Genomic DNA, 19,719 nt, shown 5'->3' with positions numbered 1-19,719 from the left:
TATTTACTTAAGACATTTTTGTAATATTAAACAAAATTAAATTAAATCTAACATCAATAATTCTGATTAGAAAAGGTACTCCAGATAAAGCAGTACAAGCAAAGGTGTACTGGTAGAAGAAATGCAAGGCCCCTCAAGCCAAATTCTCCTTAATGTTTCATCACCCTTTCCACTAACCTCAGCCATGTGGGCCAGGGGGACCCTTACCTCTCTATAAAATCCAGCTGACATTATTACAACTCTCATATCTTCTTTTCCCCTTCTATTAATTGCTTTCTACCCTCACATCCCACTGTCACTCAACACATATATTTTTATGTTTCATAATTTCTGAGAAAGGATTGATTAAAAATTTTTAATGATTTCCTTTGTGATTTGACTGTGAGTAGCTGAATCTTGAAATCCCTAAACATCAAAAGTTCCTAATGGTGGCCAGTGTAACCAGGGGTTTTCATCTTAATTCATTAATTTTCTTGGTCTATAATATCTAGGATGGTTGTATACTGTTAATGTGCCAAGAGTCCATGACTGCAGGACCTAAGAATTTACAGACAAGAAGGTATGTAATTTGACTTAAAATCTATTATACTGACAGCCTTTCTTCATGCTCCTGTCATCAGGACCTACCTGCAGAATTAGTATTCAATGCTAATTGTGCTCTTTTTCAATATAATATTGTCTATGGAATGTTATATTGTGTAAATCAAACAACGCATTTTTAAAAGGTTTTAAGAGTATATGGCTAGCAAAATTAACAATTTTTGCTTCTGAGAATTGGGAAGATAATTATTTTCTTCATGTTTTTCATGATTCTGACAGTGAGATTATTTGATGTTATATCTAGACAACTTTTACTCTCAAAACAAGTTAAATGGATTATAATTAAGAGAAATTATTACCTGAAAATTAAGTAAAATGTTAAGTAATAATTAAGTTGCAGAAAAAAATCCATTTTTTGGATTTTTGTATATAAGAATAAAATGTCATAAACCCTACAGATATGCATAGGAACTCTCAGTAGGTAAGAAGAAAGTCTCGATTGTTAAGGTGAATTTTTATAAATATTTTATTGCCTTTACATGTAGTCTAGTGTCTTATATAATTTAACTTTTCTGTATATATAGATTGTATCATATTTTAAGTATAGTTTTGTGTCCTGTTTTTTCTTTTATTATGTGACCATTTTCTAAAGTTAATAAATATTTTTTAAACACCAGTTCAACAAAATAATATTTAAATTTGGAAGTTTTACCTCATAGTGTCTTGATATTTTTAACTGTTAGCATATAATTGATGTAATCTTTATATTTACATCATTGCCTTAAATAAGGAATATGTAAATTTTATTATTTTTAAGCTAACTTTTGTTTAGTTTAAAATTAATTTTTTAATATTTTTATCCTCGTCGATCTGCCTAAATGAAAGTATACCGTTTATAGATTTAACCGTGGCATAAACTAAAATAAGGTGAAGAAAATTCAATATTTAAACTTTAAATTGCTATCTAATTATTATGTCTTAAGTCTTCAAAATGTTGCTCTGTGTATGGCACAACTTAACTACAGAATTTGAGTGAATAACAGCTATCACAAAACACCAAAAACACCCCTCCCCGCAGTTCTCCGTGGACCATCACCCATTTCAACTCATACAGTAGCATGTTCCAGCTATTGTTCATATAAATGGATAAAATATACACAACGTACAAATTGCTATTTTTATCTCAGAGAAATAGTTGATTTTTATTTGATTTGATAGACTAGTCAAAGGAGAGTCATTTCAATGCATGAATAACCATTTTATAATTATATTTAGATCATTATAAGCATAATGTGTACCTATATGCCCACAGGTATGATTTAAGATAAGAAATATATCATTTACAATAATAAACTGGAAATAAGTGTATTATAGAATATGGTAAGCTGAAGAGGCATATCAAAGAAAATATACTAAGAGGTCATTGAACTAGCAATAATCCCAAGTGGAATGTGATCTTTCCTGTAGCTATTTGCACAGGTTAGAGTCCTACAAGAGTTTTCTTGATGGCAAAGGGTACAGGGATTCCCTTTTCTCAAATAAAAGCTCTACAGATCTAATGTCCATTTACTGGAATCTGAAATTCTACCTTTGATTTTATTTTTTCCCCAAGTATTTTTATTAAAAAAAAATATTTCAGAAAAATATAACATTTCTTGAGACTGAATGTGGAAAAGGAGAGAGAAGTAATGTGTTGAACGATGGAAGAGAGAAATGCATCATGTGGAAGTTAGCAGCTTGGAGTCAGGTAACTTCATGTTCTAATCAACTTTGGCCATGTCATCAGTGTCTTGAGGTTGCAGCTGGTGAAATAATATACATTTATATTAGGTAAGGAGAAAATAATTTCTTCCAGCTAATTAATCAGGATGTATCTTAGAGGATGAAAAATCTCTCTTTTGAAATGAGCAGAGTCTTGTATTTGATATGAATTACCTCATTCATTTTAAATGTTACTAATGCCCTATTGTTTAATCTCTTTGATCTAGGTAGAGCCAGGTCAAATGGATAAAAACCAAACAGAAGTGGTGAGAGAATTTTTCTTGTCAGGGTTCTCACCGACATCATCTATTGAAGCAGGGCTATTTGTACTATTTCTTTTCTTCTATGTGTCCATTTGGGTTGGCAATGTCCTCATCATGGTCACAGTAGCATCTGATAAATACCTGAATTCATCACCCATGTATTTCCTTCTTGGCAACCTCTCATTTCTGGACCTATGTTATTCAACAGTAACGACCCCTAAGCTTCTGGCTGACTTCTTTAATCATGAAAAACTCATTTCCTACGACCAATGCATTGTGCAACTCTTCTTCCTGCATTTTGTAGGGGCAGCTGAGATGTTCCTGCTCACAGTGATGGCATACGATCGCTATGTTGCAATCTGTCGCCCGCTGCACTACACCACTGTCATGAGTCGGGGGTTATGCTGTGTGTTGGTTGCTGCCTCCTGGATGGGAGGATTTGTGCACTCCACTGTCCAGACCATTCTCACTATCCATCTACCCTTTTGTGGGCCAAATCAGGTGGACAACTTTTTTTGTGATGTTCCCCCTGTCATCAAACTTGCTTGTGCTGACACTTTTGTCATTGAATTGCTCATGGTATCTAACAGTGGGTTGATCTCCACCATCTCCTTTGTGGTGCTGATTTCCTCCTACACCACTATCCTAGTCAAGATTCGCTCCAAGGAAGGAAGGCAAAAGGCACTCTCCACGTGTGCCTCTCACCTCATGGTGGTAACACTGTTTTTTGGACCCTGTATTTTCATCTACGCTCGTCCTTTCTCTACACTTTCTGTGGACAAGATGGTGTCTGTACTCTACAATGTTATTACCCCAATGCTAAACCCCCTCATCTACACACTTCGGAACAAAGAGGTAAAGTCAGCCATGCAGAAGCTCTGGGTCAGAAATGGACTTACTTGGAAAAAGCAGGAGACATGAGACATTGATATGAATTTTTGAAAGTAGAAAATCTGAGGTTAAAATAATAACTTTTCAAATAATGAGTTAGAAGGTGGTTGCCTAGTTTTTAAATTTATTTCATTAAATCAAAATAGCCCTATTATTGACTTTATCATTCAACTGTACACTATAACTAATCTTTTTACTTTTTTATTTAATCAAATCTGATTTTTCTATCAGATTGTCTTTTTCCTCTTATGTATTCACCTCATCAAATTTTATTCCATCCACTGTTTCCATTTAGTTTGTCATTTAGCACTGGTACAAACCACTTTTTCTAAGCCTTCACTGCCTTCTCTACCTTGCTTTATTTTTTTTTCTTCAATTTTAACTTATTACAATTACAGATGGTCCCTGAGTTATGATGATTCACCTTATAATTTTTTGTCTTTAAGATGGTGTACAAACCATACTTTGATTATTCATATAACCATTTTGTTTTTCACTTTCAGCACAGCATTCCATAAATTACTTTCAACCCTTTATTATTATAAAATATGCTTTGTGTTAGATGATTTTGTCTAACTGTAGACCAGTGTCAATGTTCTGGGCATGTTTGAGGGAGGCTAGCCTAAGCTATCATGTTCAGTAGGTTAGGTTTATTAAATACATTCTTGACTTACAGTATTTTCAACTTATGGTGGGTTTATTCAGACATAAGCCCATCATAAGTTGAGGAGCATCTGTAGATATCTGCAGTCAATTTACAGGTATTTCTTTCTGTACATATTTAAGAGATATCAGTTAGATGTATTAGAGTGAATTCAATTTATGACTATATAACAACAAGCTAATGGAATATATTAGTTTCATCACCTTATCACATGTAGTAGAGAAAGCAGTTGCCTAATATTGTGGGTTCAAATATCCCTCCTTGAATCACAATTCATGTAAACCTGAAAATTTTTTTACGCCTTGAAGCCCGCATTTCCTCACACATAGCATGCATAAAATGATGTGTACCTCTCAGTGCTGATGTGAAGATGAAAAATGAAAACAGACATGAATATGTCTACTATGGTGCCTGCTTCATACATAACACAGCTCAAAAATAATTTATTCATTAAAGATGATTTTTTCAATGATATAGGGTATAGAAGGTTAAGTTCTACACTGGCTGACTTACCACATTGCAACAACAGTTTGATCTGCCAGTTTGTGCAGGATACTCGAAAGTGTATATAAATGAGTTCACGACATTTTCACATTTGTCAATTATTGGAAAGTTTATTTTATATTACTGTCATCATCATCAACAAAAAACCCCTCGACATTAGTTGTATCCTTAAGTTGTATTAAGACAAACTCATAGGCCTGTTTACTGTTTACCAAATCTTTATAATTAAAGATAAAAAATTAAATCGACATTCAAGTTTACAACAAACTGAACAAAAATATATAAAATACAAATGAACCGTGAAGTATTTTCATTCTTACAGCTTTTTTAGTCTTTGGATTTTAAAGCAATCATAGTAACAAATCTGTGTGACAAAGACAGAAGCCAAAGAGGTTTGGTAAATTTATTAATGACTGAGCTTTTATCTTTATTATCTTTATACTCCCCAAATTAACTTAAATACCTAAAATAAATAAAATGGGACAAAAATGTGTTAAATAAATGCAGGAGGCTTCTATATTTTTTCTCATCAATGTGGCATTGACATCAAAAGAAATATTTTAGAGAGGTTTTCTTATTTCATACTTAGTAAAAATAACTTGTAAAATTTTCATTGAGACATAGAAACACTTTCAGAGATGTTAAAGATGCAAGAATTCATCAAACTTGTATTTTATTTTATAAATTATTGGATATATGTGCAGAACGTGCAGGTTTGTTACACAGGTATACATGTGCCATGGTGTTTTGTTGCACCTATCAATCCGTCATCTAGGTTTTAAGCCCCGCAGGCATTAGGTATTTGTCCTAATGCACTCCTTCCCCTTTCCCCTCACCCCCTGACAGGCCCTGGTGTGTGGTTTTCTCCTCCCTGTGTCCATGTGTTCTCACTGTTCAGCTCCCACTTATAAGTGGGAACATGTGGTGTTTGGTTTTCTGTTCCTGACTTAGTTAGCTGAGGATAATGGTTTCTGGCTCCATCCATGTCCCTGCAAAGAGCATGATCTCGTTTCTCTTTATGGCTGCATAGTATTCCATAGTGTATATGCAACACATTTTCTTTGTCCAGTCTATCATTGATTGGCATTTGGGTTGATTCCATGTCTTTGCTATTTTTGAATAGTGCTGCAATGAACATATGTGTGCGTGTATCTTTATAACAGAATGATTTGTATTTTGGGGGTTATATACCCAGTAATGGGATTGCTGGGTCAAATGGTATTTCTGCTTCTAGGTCTTTGAGGAATCACCACACTATCTTCCACAATGGATGAACTAAACAAATTTTAAAAATGTATAGGAACACATCTAATGATTGATACATTTACATCTGAAATCCAATATACAATGTTCCTGTTCAAATAAAATATGAAGCTCAGATTTTTTAAAAAAAAATTACTAATTTTGATAGTGTGAGTCAGCTTATAATGAAATAACAATCCCTAAAATATTATCCACTTAACACAACAAATATTTATTTTATATTCATGCAACAATAATAATATGGGATGCATGTCAGTCATTGATCTCTGCTTATTGTAGTCACCAACAGATTCATGCTGATGAAGGATTTACCTCAACATGTAATTTCATTACTGCTTGGGTAGGAAAACAGCCACATGGTGAATCTCACCCTGGTTCTTGAATCTTCTCATATTGCATTGACCAAATGAATTATACCAACAAGTTTAATAATTTGAAAAACATGGAAAAACTTCTTTAAAATATGACTATTCAAGGCACTCTGCAGAAGACTTGGAAAATCTATAATAGGCTGGGATTTATTAAAAATATATTAAATCTATTCTTAAATTCCTTCCCACGAAGAAAACTCACATTAGCAAATTCTTTAAACACACAAGAAAAACAAAGCACCAATGTTGTACAAACTCTTCCTGTGAGTAAATAAATAGAGAATACTTTTTATTTCTTTTTGTCACCAGCATGTCTTAAATTTCAAAATATGACCATAATATCATAATAATAATAAATTAATTATAAATTAATATCACCTCTGAACATAAATGTAATGATCATTTAAATAATTAGCAAATTGTATCTATTGATACATAGAAAGATAATACAATATGAACCACTTGTCTTACTCCAGATTTGTAAGACTAGTTGAAAATTAAAAAATCAATCCATGTAATTAACTATGTTTACAAACTGATAGATGTAGTAAATTATTGCAAAGTTCAATACCAATTTATTAAAAAAGATATCAAATTTGTAAACTACTAATCACAAGTAACCTTATACTAGGGAATCCTTAATCTGATAAAGAGTATCCACAAAATAATTCTAAAATAAATATTATGCTCACTGTTGAAATATTAAAGACTTTCACCTTGAAACTAAGAAACAAATAATACTTGATATTGCCACCACAATTCAACATTATTCTGGAGGCTTAGGCAGTGTAATGAGACAAGAAAAAAATAGAACGGTATAAGAAATGGAGAGGAAGGAATCAAATATTCATTATTAACAAATGTCACAGTATGTGTATATAGATAATTGAAGAGAATGTACAGAAAGTCAAATTAATAAATGAAGTTAGCATAATCACTGAATATGATAAAGTCAATAGTCTGAAAATAAATTGTAGACTCCCAGTTCTGGGGTAAAATGGAATAGATATACTTTCCCCTATTCATGCTACTATGCACAGCCAAAAACTCTGGATATTATATAATGCAAACATTAAAAAAAAGAAGAAACTCTGAAAGATAGAAGCAGCAAATTAGGAAGAAACTTCAAGATCCAATACATGGCATGATAATTTCCCTTTTTGCATTTTTTATTTCTTTTAATTTGCCTCATATAAGTCCAGTTGGGTGTTGGAGAAACCAGCAGCCCAGAAACACCAACAGATGCAGACAGAAATAGCCCCCCACACTCCCCAGCCAAAAAAAAAAAAAAAAGCCCACTATCTTTAACCAGAGGACAAGAAAAGGAGAAGCCTGGAAAAATAGAAAACTTCAAGACAATAACTGCTCTCCATCCACAAAAGGCCACAAATAAATGACGGCCTATCTTCCCCCAAAATAAAGTAAGGAGTCCAGATTTCTAACCTTTCTGGTAGTAATAACCCTCTTCCCATTGGTGTCATTAGAGACCACGTGAAGAGCCAGTAATTCTACTCCATCAAGTGAGGTAAATTTCTCCTCACTGCCAAGGTGATATCAAAGAAGGTTGAGTTGGAAGCCAATTTGTCAAAACCTTCCAGCAGTAAAGAGTACCCCCTCACCACAGTGTCAGTTGAGGTCATACAGGGAGTAATAAGAAGATGACCTTTTCCCTGCCAGCCAGTAGAGACCTAGTAAGGAGATTGGACCCTCACCTCTGCCCAGCAGTAATGAAGCACCCTGCTGGGCCTTCTCTATAGAATCAACAGAGGCCAAGAAGTGAATCTAATTTCTACTTCCATTTTGCAGATGGCACAGTGCCAGATGAAGCCTGCTAAAACAAAAGATTTAAATAGTATCCAGAGTGTCATTACATTGAAATATCTAGGATTAATTTAAAAAACAAAAACAGAAACTCTCACCATACAAACCAGAAAAATCTCAGCTAGAATGAAAAAATAGTTAAGAGATGTCAATTCTAAGATTAAACGGATACTAAAATTGTCATAAAATTCTTCAGTGAGAAATTACAAGCATGTTTGAAGAAAATACAAAATAAAAAGTCTCAGCAAATAAATAGAAGACATAAAAAAGAAACAAATAGAAGTGGAGGTTTTATTATAAAAGTGAAAAATGCCATAACAGAAAGAAAGAAAAAGAGAGGGAGCCAGAAGGAAGAGAGGTAGGGAGGGAGGAAAAGAAGGAAGGAGGGAGGGAGGGAGGGAAGAAGGAAGGAAGGGAGGGAGGGAGGGAAGAAGGGAGGGAAGGAAAAAGGAAGAAGAAATACAGAAAAGCAAGCAAGAAGGACACCTCAATGAATGGAATTAAAAGCATACTTGGGAGGACCGAGGGAAGAATCAGTAAACTTGAAGACAAAACAATAAACATTAAAAATGTTAAGAATCCTAGAACACCAAAAGAAAAAAAACCATAAAAAGAAAAATATGTGTAAATACAATAGCCTTTATTTCTCCTGAGTTTTCCAAATTGAATTTGACACTTAAAGCAAACCTTATTGCAATTGTTTATTGTTGTACTCAATGTATATAAATAGTTAAGACAATTTTGTATTTAAAGTATGGGAGGATAAAGAGACTGAAAGAATAAGATTTCTATACTATACTTGAACTGGTAAACTGGTTACATAATGTAATACCTAGAATGACCACTAAGAAACCTGTAGAAAGAGATACACCAAAAACTCTATAGATAGATCAAAATAAAATTCTAAAAAAAATTACAGTCACCCACAGGATAGTAGGGAAAATAGAACAAATTAAAAATGAGTGAAGAAACCAAAATCAAAAATAAAATAGGTGACTTAATCCTAACATATCAATATTACCTTAGATATAAATGGTTTAAATTCACTAATTTCAAGACAGAGATTGGCAAAGTAGAAAAAATTGACCTTTTACATGCTATCTATAAGAAACTCAATTCAAATATAATGACACAAGTGTGTGAAAATAAAAAGATGAAATAAGATGCACCATGCAGACATTAACAAAAAAGATGCTAGAGTAACTGTGCTAATATCAGCTATATTCAGAGCAAAGAAAATTACCAGGGACAGAGTAAGATATAACACAATGATAAAAGGGACAAGCCATAGCAATTCTAAATATGTATGTACCAAACAAGTGAGTTACAAATTATGTGAAATGAAAACTGATAAGACTGAAAGAACAAATAGACAAATGTAAAATTATAATTAGATACTTCAACATGCCTCTTTACACAATTAATAGAAATAGTTCATTAAATATATAGAAGAATTCAACAACACTAACAACAAACGTGACCTAATTGACATTTGTAGGACACTCCATCAATGACATGAGAATGCACATCCTTTTCAAACACCCACAGAACCTTTATCAAGATAGGTTATATCCTGAAACATAACACAACAACCTAAATGTCCATTAATGATAGACTGGATAAAGAAACGTGGTAGATGTACACCATGGAATACTATGTAGCCATAAAAAAGTAAGAGATCATGTCCTTTGCAGGGACATGGATGGAGCTGGAGGCCATTATCCTTGGCAAATACAGTTACAGAAAACCAAATACCACATGTTCTCTAAGTGGAAGCTAAATGATGAGAACAAGTGGACACATAAAGAGGAACAACAGACATTGGGGCCTATGGGAGGATGAAGGGTAGGAAGAGTGAGGGGATCAGGAAAAATAACTAATGGGTACTAGGATTAATACCTGTGTGATGAAATAATCTATACAACAAACCCCCTTGACACAAGTTTACCTATGTAACAAACATGCACATGTACCCCTGAACTTAAAATAAAAGTAAAAAACAATATTAAAATTGTATGACATTTGCCACAAGCCATCAAAATAAAACTGCACAGCTTTGAAAACAAACTAAAAAAATGTAAAATAATTGAAATCATATGGAAGTTGTTCTCTAGCTGTGATTCATTCAGATGACAAAGCAAGAATAGAAAGATAAGAAAATCTCCAAACACTTGGAAACAATCCAAATCATTTATAAATAAGACATGGTCATAGAAACAAAATTCAAATGAAATAAGAAATACATTGAACTGAATTAAAATGAAAATATAATATACCAAAATTCAGAGGACAAAGCAAAAGGAATACTGAGAGGAAAATTTATACAACTAAGGGCTGATATTATTATTCTTTTTTGATATTGTTCCATGTATCATTGTTTTAGTGCTTTTCTTTTGGTTACATTTCATTTTTGCATTTCCAGTGTATAGAAATACAATTGACTTTTAAAAGCTTTTTATTTTAAAACATAGAGCCACAGAATGTTGCAAAATATAATGTAGGCATACCATTCCTAGATAGAACATCAGATTCTAGATATTGGAAACTGGGAAGAAAAGGTTGCTTAAATGAAATCTTAAGAGTTGCAGAAGTTAGTCACCACCTTGTGCATGATCCACAGGTCACTCATGATGGTGGGAGTCACAAAAGCCAATGTTTGGGGATACATTTTCTTTAAAAGTCTCTTTGACTTCATCCTCTTCAAACTGCATCTGAGTTCAAATAGGAAGAGATAAAAGTGAAAAAATAGTTTGCCCGTTTATAGGAAAGACATTTTACTTCATATGAAAACCCTTAGGCCGAGCACGGTGGCTCACGCCTGTAATTCCAGCACTTTGGGAGGGTGAGTCTGGCGGATCACGAGGTCAGGAGATCCAGACCATCCTGGGTAACACGGTGAAACCCCATCTCTACCAAAAAATACAAAACAATTAGCCGGGCATGGTGATGGGCGCCTGTAGTCCCAGCTACTCCGGAGGCTGAGGCAGGAGAATGGCATGAACCCGGAAGGTGGAGCTTGCAGAGAGCCAAGATCGTGCCACTGCACTCCAGCCTGGGTGACAGAACAAGACTGTCTCAAAAAAAGAAAAGAAAAGAAAAGAAAACCCTTAAATTTGGAGCTCTCTCCTATGAAAATTTAGCATTTAAAATGACTTACATTAGTAAGAGTCTTCAGACAAAATAATTTGATTTTAACATTGTTTTAATATTCATGTTGAAGAAAAGCATGAATATATCAAAGAGAATTAGGAGAGGAAGCAGCAAATATCTTAATGATTGCAGTTAGAGACAAGGAGGGATATTTAAGATTCCTTCAATTTCACAGAAACTTATCATTGACCTCGTCGTATAACCATCAATAATGTATTTTAGGAGGTTGCATTTTTTAAAAATTAGTATATCCTAATGATGTATTTCTAGGATGATTAATTATGAAAATGCATCCTGGTCCACTAATAAGAGTCTTATATGTTAAGAAAACCTTTCCAACCTTTCCTTAATAGCATTTACTCCTGCAGATAACATCAGCAATTATTCAGTGGTTCTAAGTCATAACAGTGAATGAGAATCACCTGAGGCAGTTTATAGTAAATAGCAGATTTCTGGGATTGGTTCCTAAAGTTCAAATTCAGCGGGCCAATTATGGAACCACATTATTTGCATTTTAAAACACTCACTGTAATACGTATTTAACTTACCTCATTTCAAAATCAGAAAATGAGTTTTGTAAATGCTTCCTCAAAATTCAGGAAGGTTCCTCTAATTTGAAATCTGTGGCTTCCTATGAACTGACGGTGACAAGTTCTCTGCAAATGCACATTGTTTATGAAAAACAAAAACTGGTGATTTCTCTCAAGTTTCACTAACCTATCAATAGCCATGTTTACACAGTCCAGACTACTAGTTAAACCCCAGGAATGTCTGCGCTTAGAGAGTGCCGTGATCCACATTTATCTTTACGGATCTGGACAAAGCAATGTGGAGAGTTGAGCAGAGATTAGGAATGGAGCGTGAGCCATTGGATAGTTCTGAGAAGTCAGAAACACCTTATGGGATCTGGTATATATTTGGGCATTTACGACATGACGATTCCTATGCTAAACACACACACACACTGACTATATATATGTATATATTTATATACGCATACACACAGTATATATACATACTATATATCATATATATTTATAGTGCATAAAACATATACACACTATATATTATAGATATATTTTAATATATAGTTATATATATATATATAATTTAATAAGAAAGAATCCTGGAAAATCAGAGAAAAGTTGAAGGAATAAAGGCTTCCTAACAATCAGGATTGGATTAGGTTTCTCTTTGATGGGCCTTGGGAGGATATCCTGTTTATTTCTATCATAGTTTTCATTTTGCCTCATATTTTGTGCTTGTCTGTATACTTGTCTTTATTTCACTAATTGAAAAGATCCAAGTGTCTGGTAATCTATGTTCTTAAATACTCTATCTTCACTCCTAGATCATTGCCTGGAATCTGAAATGTTGTAGGTACTTGAAAAGCATATAATAATTGAATAAATAAATATATACATAGTATTTGTTATATTTTGCTGAAAAAATTACGTCCAAAGTCTGCAACAAGTCAGTGATCAGTATTACATCAATAACAACAAAGAAAATTACTTCTAAGGCAGATGTTGATTTCTCTTTAAGCTTTTGTTAATGTTCACATATATAGGTGTAACTGATTTTAAAAATTGAGTATGTTCAAAGTCTATAAAACAAAAAAAAAGAGTACTATAATAGGCAAGGGGACTTTATCTTAAGGCAGAAATTGTTTTCCTTCTATGTTCTTTTATATTTATGCATATGTTTGGATTGCAATTACGGGGCAAGTGGTAAGTACCCAGAAGCATGCCTTCCTGGATTGAATACAATATCCAAAGTCATTGGAAGCTCCATTCAATTGCTTAACTAACTCAATCATTACTCAATTTTCTCCTTTGGTTTGATATCTCAGAGTCAACCTAGGAGAAAATTGCTTGAGTTCCCTGCACATTAATTTAGTAAAAATCAAATTTAACTCCTGTTTATAATTGTCTTCTTAAGATCCATGGACATGTAAAAATTCAGCATAACATCTGGATCTGTGGCATTCAAACACACACTTCCTAATAAATGATGCCCCAGGAGACAGAATCAAATCAGAAAGAGATGCAGTGTTTATTGAAAATCTACTTTGGGTGAAAATGTGTTAATTTAATAATCCAATACATATTAAATGTAACACAATAGTTTATGTTTACATTATAAAATATTGAGCTGTAAAATATGGATTTTTCGATGTTGAAATGAATTTCTGTAATGAAAATCACTGGAATGTACTCATTTTTTAAATAAAAGCGTTCAGTATAATACACATTTACTAGGAAAAGCATATTTTTAAAATCAATAGGATCTTGAAATGGTGCTGTCTTTTTCCTGCTTTCAAGCTTCCAAAATTAGGACAAATATTTGCTGGGCATTATTTAATCCCAGGCTTGCCTCCCTGTGCTAAATGTCTCCTGTTTTGAATGATGCAATTTCCAGTATTGAGCTATGATTAGAAAATAAAAATTCATTTTCATATTAACTTTTGGGGCAGAATAAACTAGTAAGATAAATCTGGTTTTAGAAAATTCAGAGTTCATTCCAAAATATATGTGTGGAGTTGAAGATATATATACATACGTGTGTATGTGTGTGTGTGTGTATATACACACACATATACGTCTTCACATATATACCATTTTATCTTATTTTACAAATATATATACATACACAGATACATACATTACATATATACATATGTACATATATGTATGTATATATATTTGTAATAAAATACATGTATGTATATATAAAATATATAATATACATACATATATGTATGTATATATTTGTAACATAAAATAAAATGATATATTTTTGTTGAAATTAACTATTTCTCTGAATAAATGATATATATATCATTTCTCTGAATATATAATAATATATCATTTCTCTGAATAAATGACATGTATATCATTTTATTTTATATTACATATATACATGTATGTATGTATATATATTTTAAGCTTTGTATATATATATACAAAAATATATATACATATATACTTACATGTATATATATTTGTAATATAAATACATACATTATGTATATATGTAATACATTATATATACATATTTGTAATATAAAATAAAATGATATATTTTTTCTTGAAATCAACTGTTTCTCTGTAATATAACACATTACAAACTATATCAATGTAGCAGTGTCAGAATGAAATCTTTGAGCAGAATTATATTAAAGAAATTATATCCGCTGAATGAATAGAAACATGTAACACTATGGAAGGCTGGATTTCATTGAAAAGTCACCCGTCGGTTTTGCAGTTTCTTCATAGCTGCTTTCATCTCCTCATTTCTCAATGTGTAGATAATGGGGTTCAGGAGTGGAGTAAAAATGGTATAAAACACAGACAGCAGCTTGTCCACAGAGAACCTACTGAAAGGCCGCACATAAATAAAAATGCAAGGGCCAAAGAACAGCGTCACTACCATGATATGTGCAGAGCAAGTGGAGAGTGCTTTGGATGTGCTACCGGCAGCACGCTGTCTGATAGTGAGGAGGATCACGGTGTAGGAGATCAGGAGGAGCAGAAAACAGCTCAAGGAAAGCAACCCACTGTCTGAGATCATAATTATACCCAAGACATAGGTGTCCATGCAGGCAAGTTTGATCACCAGAGGGAGGTCACAGAAGAAGCTGTCTACCTCATTGGGGCCACAGTAAGGCAAATTTACAGTGAAAGCCACTTGACTGACGGAGTGCACAAATCCAACGACCCATGAAGCCAGCACCAGCCTGATGCAAGTCTGCCAACTCATCAAAGTCATGTAATGCAAGGGTTTGCATATGGCCACATATCTGTCATAGGCCATGGAAACCAGGAGCACCATCTCAGCCCCACCAGTAAAGTGCAAGAAGAAGATTTGAGCCATACATCCTCCAAAGGAGATGAATTTTTGATCACTAAGGAAATCCCTGATCATCTTGGGAGTGGCAAATGAGGCCAGCCACATGTCCAGGAAAGCTAGGTTCCCCAGCAGGAAGTACATAGGGGAGGAGTGCAGGCAGGGATCAGAAATTACAGTGACCAAAATGAGAAGGTTACCCAGAATAATGGCCACATAGATCCCAAAGAAAAATATAAAGAAAAAATTTTGAAGATGTCGTGAAGTGCAGAGTCCATGCAACACAAATTCTGACACCAAGGAATAGTTCTGTGGGTCCATTGCCTCAGGTTTCAGACTTTGTTTGTAATCTAAATAAAGAAAAAAATCCTGTCATTTGCAGCAACATCTCAAGGACATTGTATTAAGTGAAATAAGCCAGGCACAGAAAGACAAATATCAAATGATGTCACTTAATATGTGGAATCTAAAAAAGTCAAACTTACAGAAATAGAAAGTAAAATGGTGGTTACCAGAGGCTGGGAAGCAGGAGAGTGAGGGATAAGTTCGTCAAAGAACAAAGTTTCAATTAGACAGAAGGAAAAAATTCAAGTGTTCTATTGTACATCATTGTGATTATAGCTAATAGCAATATATTATACACTTGAAAATCACTAAGAGAGTAGATTTTGCATTCTCATCACAGAAAATAAGTATGTGATTTAGCCATTCCACAATGTTTACATATATGAAAACATCATGTTGTACATTATAAACATATATAATTTTCATTTATCAATTAGAAAGAAAGAGAGAGGGAGAGGAAGGAAGAAAAGAAGTGAGTGAAAATGCCTGTCAACTGCCTGGCACATGAAGTGATCAACTAAGTGTTTTCTCTGTATAATTTTTAACTTGCAAGTGATACTCTAAAATATAGACTGTTATATACTAACAAGCATGTATATTTGCCTTTTTCAAACTTCAGTGATTCCTGAGGGACAGTTAAGACATTCTGGAAGACTTCTGCATAGGTGAGAGTTGTAGGAACTTTTTTTTCCTTCTTTCCATGGCCTTTGTCCATATAAAAACATGGATCAATCAAGTGCAGCAGGTGAACCAAAATTCCTTAGGAGGATTGAGAATATGAAGATTTTTTCAGGGATTCTATCTTCTCATCATCTGTGTTGATATCATTGCCCAATGGGTAATTAATTATTCTTAAGCACTAAATATTGAAATTAAAGCTTCACTTAAAAATAATGTCAACACGTAAGACATGGGAAACTGAATGTACATTATTAAGTGTCTCTTCCTCTTCCTCTCTCTCCATTTACACACACAAACACAAAACTAAACCTAGCAAAGGCATGTTGATAGGTAGATGTATCTATGTATATAAATATGATTAACATGTCTTTCTCCTGAATCCAAGAGAAGCCAATTTTGTTCCTCAAAGACAAAATTTAAAGGAGAAAAATTACTTTAAGCTAAAATGCATGTTTTGGATATAATGACTATGGGCGGGGGGTGATGTATAAATATAGATGAGCTCCCAAATCATGTACCCAACTTATGTATGTTGCTTAGTAATTTTATAAAAGTCTCATTTATTGTGTTATATGTGGGTTGTAGAATGGCTTTTCTGATATTCTCAGATAATATCTTTGAGGAAAATTTGATCTAAATAATGGCTCGTTTACATAAAGTTTTAATCTAAAGTGTTAATCTATGCTATCAGGGAGGACAGCCTATAATTGCAAAACGTGGGACTCTTTCCTCTTTCTTGCCCTTCATCAATAACCTGGATATGTATAATTTGCAAGTTTACAGATAGCACAAATCTGACATGATTTACTTACAGACTTATAGAATATTTCAATATGCTGGAAATATGGGCCGTAATCAGCAAACTAGAGAGAAAAGGTGAAAGGAGGAAGAGAGGAGTGTAGACTGATAATCAGCCTAACAGAGACATAGAGTATTATATTATTAATATATTTCTTTATAATCATGCTTTTAATTTGTTATAATTCATTTTTTCTCAAAAAATGAATAAAAATATTTATGGTAAAATGTGTTGTAATGCTTTTGATTAAATGAGCGAAAAAGTAGATCTTCTTCAGGGCATTTGTATCTTATTTTCCAGTTAATTTTCAACTCAAGAAATTGCTTCCTATAGAGCCATAATGTTGAGATTTCTTCCATATTTAATCTGCTTGGAATATTTCCTTTTTTTTCCCAACCACTTTATTAAGGTACAATTTATATAATATAAAATCATCTGTTTAAAATATTTAGTCAATTATTTTTTAATTATTTTACCAACTTGGTTATCTCCATAATATTTCCTTTGGAATTTTGAAAATCTCAGTCCCTTCCAGGACCTCTCTTGGCAGTAGTCAGGCTATCTTCTTCCTTATTCATTTACTCACTTACACACTCACTCATTCAGACTGTATCTATAAGACACTAACACAGTTTTTCATCTCACTTTATTTGGTATAAAAACCAATCAATACAAGAAGAAATAAATCACTTAACCTAGGTTTTATTTAGTTTCTTCACCCCACAGATTTTTATTTTTGCTCTTATCATTTTTAAATTAATTGTATTTGGGATAAAAAGCCTATTTGATTAGATGCATAAATCTATCTATAAATGAATTAGATCATTTATAGATAGATTTATTATTTATAAACTTTCTCTGAGATGATTTAGAATGACTTTCTTTTAAAAATATTTTAAATTATTATGTGGAAGCTGAGCAAAATAAACTGATGGAGATAGTATAAAAATGGTTACTAGACAATGGGAAGGGTAGTGGGGAGAGTGGGAAAATAAAGGGAGGATGATTAATGAGTACAAAAATGCAGTTAGGATGACTTTCACTGAAAAAGATATTTCCAAGACCTCTCAACAAAGACCAGAGCATAAAACCTATGCAATCATTTTTGAGGGTGTTTTCACCATTACACATGATTGACTAATAAGTTCATCACGTTATTTTAAAACGTAGCTCTGAGTTTTCAGATGAAATGGAACAGGATGCATAGGTCCCATTCTTAGTTTTTTTTTATGAGCAATAAACTGGAGTCTCACTCTCCTCACTGAGAGGAAAATATTGTATAAAGCTTTTAATAAGGGGTATCACATAGAATCCTTCATGAGAAACTACAAAAAAGATGCAGGACTCTCCTTCATTTAATGTTGTTCCTTTATAAAATTGAAGAATGTAACATAAAAGAAGAGTCTTGTAAGGCTTCTACAGGGAAATAAAGTAACTTATTCTAGTTGTGAAATAGTCTAATAATGAGAATTTGATATAGTAATAGATTTTTAGAATCTAAAGGGATTAATGATTACCATATCTTCCTTAGTCCACCCAAATAGCACCCATCTCAACCAGACTGTTGTCAAGATAACGAAAATTCAAAATTGCTTTGCTTCTCCTTGAATTTTTATGAAAACATTACATTAAATCATTTAATTGCAACACTTTTTTTGACAATTAGATGCTACCCATCTTTCGTCTGAAATTTTAAGTCTGAAGCCAAAATCCTCAACGGGTACAAGGGACATAATCACAAAGCAATAATTCTTAGGAAGTTTAGTCAGATTCCTCTGACACCCATTCTAGCACATATATCACAGGTCATAGAGCTATACTTTTATTGATATTCTTTTCCTTTTTATGCCCCTGAAAAATTTCACTTGTAAATCTAAAACATAATTGTATTTAATATACTTTTTGATAAAGATTAAGTGAACAGAAAGTTGAAATAATCAGATGGAAAACTCGGGAAACAAACATAAAGGAACTCAATTTGCTATTGAATCAAAGTTGTTCTACAGTTAGATACTGGTGATAGTTGTACAACTCTGTAAATACACTAAAAACCATTGAATTGAACATGTAAAATGAGTGAACTTTATGATATATAAATTATACCTCAACAATGTTTTTAAAATGGATATTAAAAGACGTGTAATAAATAATCTCGATTAAAGTTCTAATTTCTGAGAACTCTTTATGATGTGTAAATCATCTAAAAGCAAATAAATACTGTTTGTAATCAGAAAAAAATGACATTGATTTTATATACAAACCATTGGTATTTTTAAAGTATAAATCCAAATAATAATGAAAAAAATTTAACTTTAACTTGCAAGTTATTATGATGTAATCCAATGATTTAATATATAAAATAATATAACAATTAATCTGTATTTGACTTATATCTCATGCATGTTCATATTTATTACAAAAGTTCTTTACTAACCTGGAGTTAAGATGCTCAGTGCTGATACTGCAACTCACCCAATTTATATTTTACATCTATTATACTTGAATGGAGCTATTGAAAACACACATATTTTATCCCAGAGATGATTTAATCATCATCTTCTGCATCTTAAAAATAACTCAGGAAAAGCATTATTTTAAAGTTAGAGAACTTCAGATTTGAGTCTTCCTTGGAGTTAAGATATAAATATACCCTGTCACCCACCAATTAAGAATCCTTTAACTATGGGCCATTTGTGACCAATGACCATAACAAAGGCTTGGGAATAAATCATCTGAGGGCGGAAATTTGCAGTAATGAATCATGTTCATTTCTCCAGGTGACAAAAGAAAAATAGTTACAGATCTGCCAGATTATAT

At 32.8% G+C, this 19,719-nt stretch overlaps 2 protein-coding genes across 2 annotated transcripts; one reads left to right on the top strand and one right to left on the bottom strand.

Annotated features, from left to right (window-relative positions):
• Nucleotides 1-2,543: 2,543 nt before the first annotated feature.
• LOC101124917 (olfactory receptor 4Q2) lies at nt 2,544-3,485 on the top strand. Its single transcript, XM_019009409.3, has one exon. It carries the CDS (start codon nt 2,544-2,546, stop codon nt 3,483-3,485), a length of 942 nt encoding a protein of 313 aa, XP_018864954.3.
• Nucleotides 3,486-14,344: 10,859 nt separating this feature from the next.
• On the bottom strand, nt 14,345-19,503 carry OR4K14 (olfactory receptor family 4 subfamily K member 14). Its single transcript, XM_004054799.5, has 2 exons — nt 19,337-19,503; nt 14,345-15,427 (listed from the first exon to the last, which is right to left on the bottom strand). The coding sequence occupies exon 2, from the start codon at nt 15,396-15,398 to the stop codon at nt 14,466-14,468; it is 933 nt and encodes a 310-aa protein (XP_004054847.4). The 5' UTR covers nt 15,399-15,427; nt 19,337-19,503; the 3' UTR covers nt 14,345-14,465.
• Between the last annotated feature and the right edge of the window lie 216 nt (nt 19,504-19,719).

Source organism: Gorilla gorilla, chromosome 15 (assembly GCF_029281585.2).
Source record: "Gorilla gorilla gorilla isolate KB3781 chromosome 15, NHGRI_mGorGor1-v2.1_pri, whole genome shotgun sequence".
Taxonomy (NCBI): domain Eukaryota; kingdom Metazoa; phylum Chordata; class Mammalia; order Primates; family Hominidae; genus Gorilla; species Gorilla gorilla.
This window is presented reverse-complemented; position numbering and strand designations above follow the sequence as displayed.

Excerpts from the sequence above, each read along its gene's own strand:
- LOC101124917 (XM_019009409.3), top strand. The coding sequence starts at position 2,544 with ATGGATAAAAACCAAACAGAAGTGGTGAGAGAATTTTTCTTGTCAGGG.
- OR4K14 (XM_004054799.5), bottom strand. The coding sequence starts at position 15,398 with ATGGACCCACAGAACTATTCCTTGGTGTCAGAATTTGTGTTGCATGGA.